The sequence below is a fragment of the Impatiens glandulifera genome, chromosome 7, assembly GCF_907164915.1.
Source record: "Impatiens glandulifera chromosome 7, dImpGla2.1, whole genome shotgun sequence".
NCBI classification, from domain to species: domain Eukaryota; kingdom Viridiplantae; phylum Streptophyta; class Magnoliopsida; order Ericales; family Balsaminaceae; genus Impatiens; species Impatiens glandulifera.
In genome coordinates, this window is record NC_061868.1 from 24,994,335 (window position 1) to 24,996,476 (window position 2,142).

General features: G+C 40.7%; 1 protein-coding gene across 1 annotated transcript; it reads right to left on the bottom strand.

The window, feature by feature from the left end:
• Nucleotides 1–337: 337 nt before the first annotated feature.
• On the bottom strand, nucleotides 338–850 carry LOC124909637 (uncharacterized mitochondrial protein AtMg00810-like). The gene has a single exon (XM_047450300.1). The coding sequence runs from the start codon at nucleotides 848–850 to the stop codon at nucleotides 338–340; it is 513 nt and encodes a 170-aa protein (XP_047306256.1).
• Between the last annotated feature and the right edge of the window lie 1,292 nt (nucleotides 851–2,142).

Sequence of the window (2,142 nt, forward strand, 5' to 3'; positions counted from 1 at the left end):
ATTTAGTTTGAGATTCATCACGTTGAGAAGCTCTCGCATCTCCGCGAATTTGACTATTGCTAGAACCTTGGTGAGAATGTATGCACATTTCTCTCTAGTGCTTACGAACTCTACGACGATATGTCGGTTCTCTACGACGACGTCCATAAACTCTAAGTTTTTCAATAATGCTATTGCAGACTTATTGTCAACATAGTGGGTTACCGGCCTCGACTCGCATCCGAGTACCTCACTCAATAAGTTTTTCATCCAAAGTCCATGACACGACATTGTAGTAGCTTTCATAAACTCTGCCTTACATTAAAGATAAAACAACATTTTGCTGCTTCTGAGATTGCTAGGTGGTCAGATTCCCGTTAAGATAAAACATCATCCCTATAGTGCTTTTTTTGTCGTTTGTGTCACCATCTAAGTCAATATCATTAAAACTAACGAGCTCTTCAACTTCTTCTCCTTTTCTTAATTGAATCCCATAGCTCATAGATCCCTTCACGTAACAAAAAATGTGTGTTACTTCCTGTTGGTGTAGAGTGGTAGGCTTCTCCATGTATCGACTCACTTTGTCAACTACATAAGTGATATCGGGTCGAGTGTGCGTCAAGTACCTGAGACACCCAATGATACACCTATACTCCTTCAGATCCACTAAGATTCCTTCCACATCCTTTTTTAGTTGAAAATTTTCTTCCATCTGATATTTGCTTGAGTTGCAATCTACAATTGCAAACTGTTTTAACACCTTCTTTGTATAAAATATCTGCTTCACCTTGATTCTATCTTTCTTCTGGTCCACCTCGATTCCAATATAGTACGAGAGTAGCCCGAGATCAATCATATTGAACTCCTTCATCAACTATATTTCGAACTCCTCAACACCCTTGATATTTGATCCTATCACGATTAAGTCGTCGAAGTATACGCCAACAATGAGTACTTCTTTTCCATGGTTTCTCGTGTACACAGCCTGTACTTGAGAACATTTTACGAATCCAAGACTCCTCATTCTATTGTTGAGGTAAGTGTTCCATGCCCTTGGTACTTGACATAGTTCGTAGAGAGCCTTGTATAAATTGTACACCATGTGGTCTTTATTTTTTATGAAGCCTTCAAGTTGAGAAATGCGGAATTCTTCTTCGATGTCACCATTGAAAAATGTTGATTTGACATCCAAGTGGTGGATCACCCACCCACGGGGAGATGCGATGACAAGAATTATCCTGACTGCATTAAGTTTCACCACCGGTACAAAGATCTCCTCAAAGTTAATCCCTTTCTCCTTCACATTGTCTTTCTCTACCAATCTTGCTTTGTACTTGAGGATATTGCCTTCACTGTCTCTTTTCAATTTGAAAACCTACAATAATCCGATGATTTTGTGACCGGGTGGTAATTCGGTGAGCTCACATGTCTCGTTCTTCCCGATGGACTCGAGCTCTCTCTTCATAGCCTCATATCATTGTCTTTGGGTTCCACCTCGTGATTTGTTGATGGATCGTGAGTGGTGAGCAAAATGCATCATGATCCATCTCTACTAGTGGTACATCCGCATAGATGTCTCTTAGGAATCCGAACTGCACGAAATATCTGAATGAGCTTGTTGTTGTCGTTGCACCACTCCCACTCCTTCTCCTGGAACACGACATCTCTTTTTTCTCACGATATTCCAACAAGATGGATCAAGAATCCTATGCGCCTTGCTTCTGTCTTCGAACTTCACATTTCTTGTGATATTCTCGTCGAGCTTATTGAACTTCTCTCGTTGGCTCGTCATATGGTTGTTTACTCCATTGTCAAGGTACCACACGTCGTTGTCATTATACTCATCTTCACTTGCGAGGAGAATTTTTCATGACTTTCTCTTTATTGAGAAACATCACCTCTGGTTCCTCCTTGCATGGTTCTTGCACAAACTCTTCATGGTTTGTCTCCTCATGTTCGGACAAAGTATTCGTCACTCTCTCAACAAACATTAGTGTTGGCTCCTCGTCATAGAAGTTAGTGAGGTTTGCCTCATCGTCTTCGGGAAAGAAATTAGTCACTATCTCATCAAATATTAATGTTGTCTCTTCGTCATAAAAGCTATTGAGGTTTGCCTCATACGTTGGTCTTTTTGTTAGGGAACTCGGACGCATAGTGACCGAA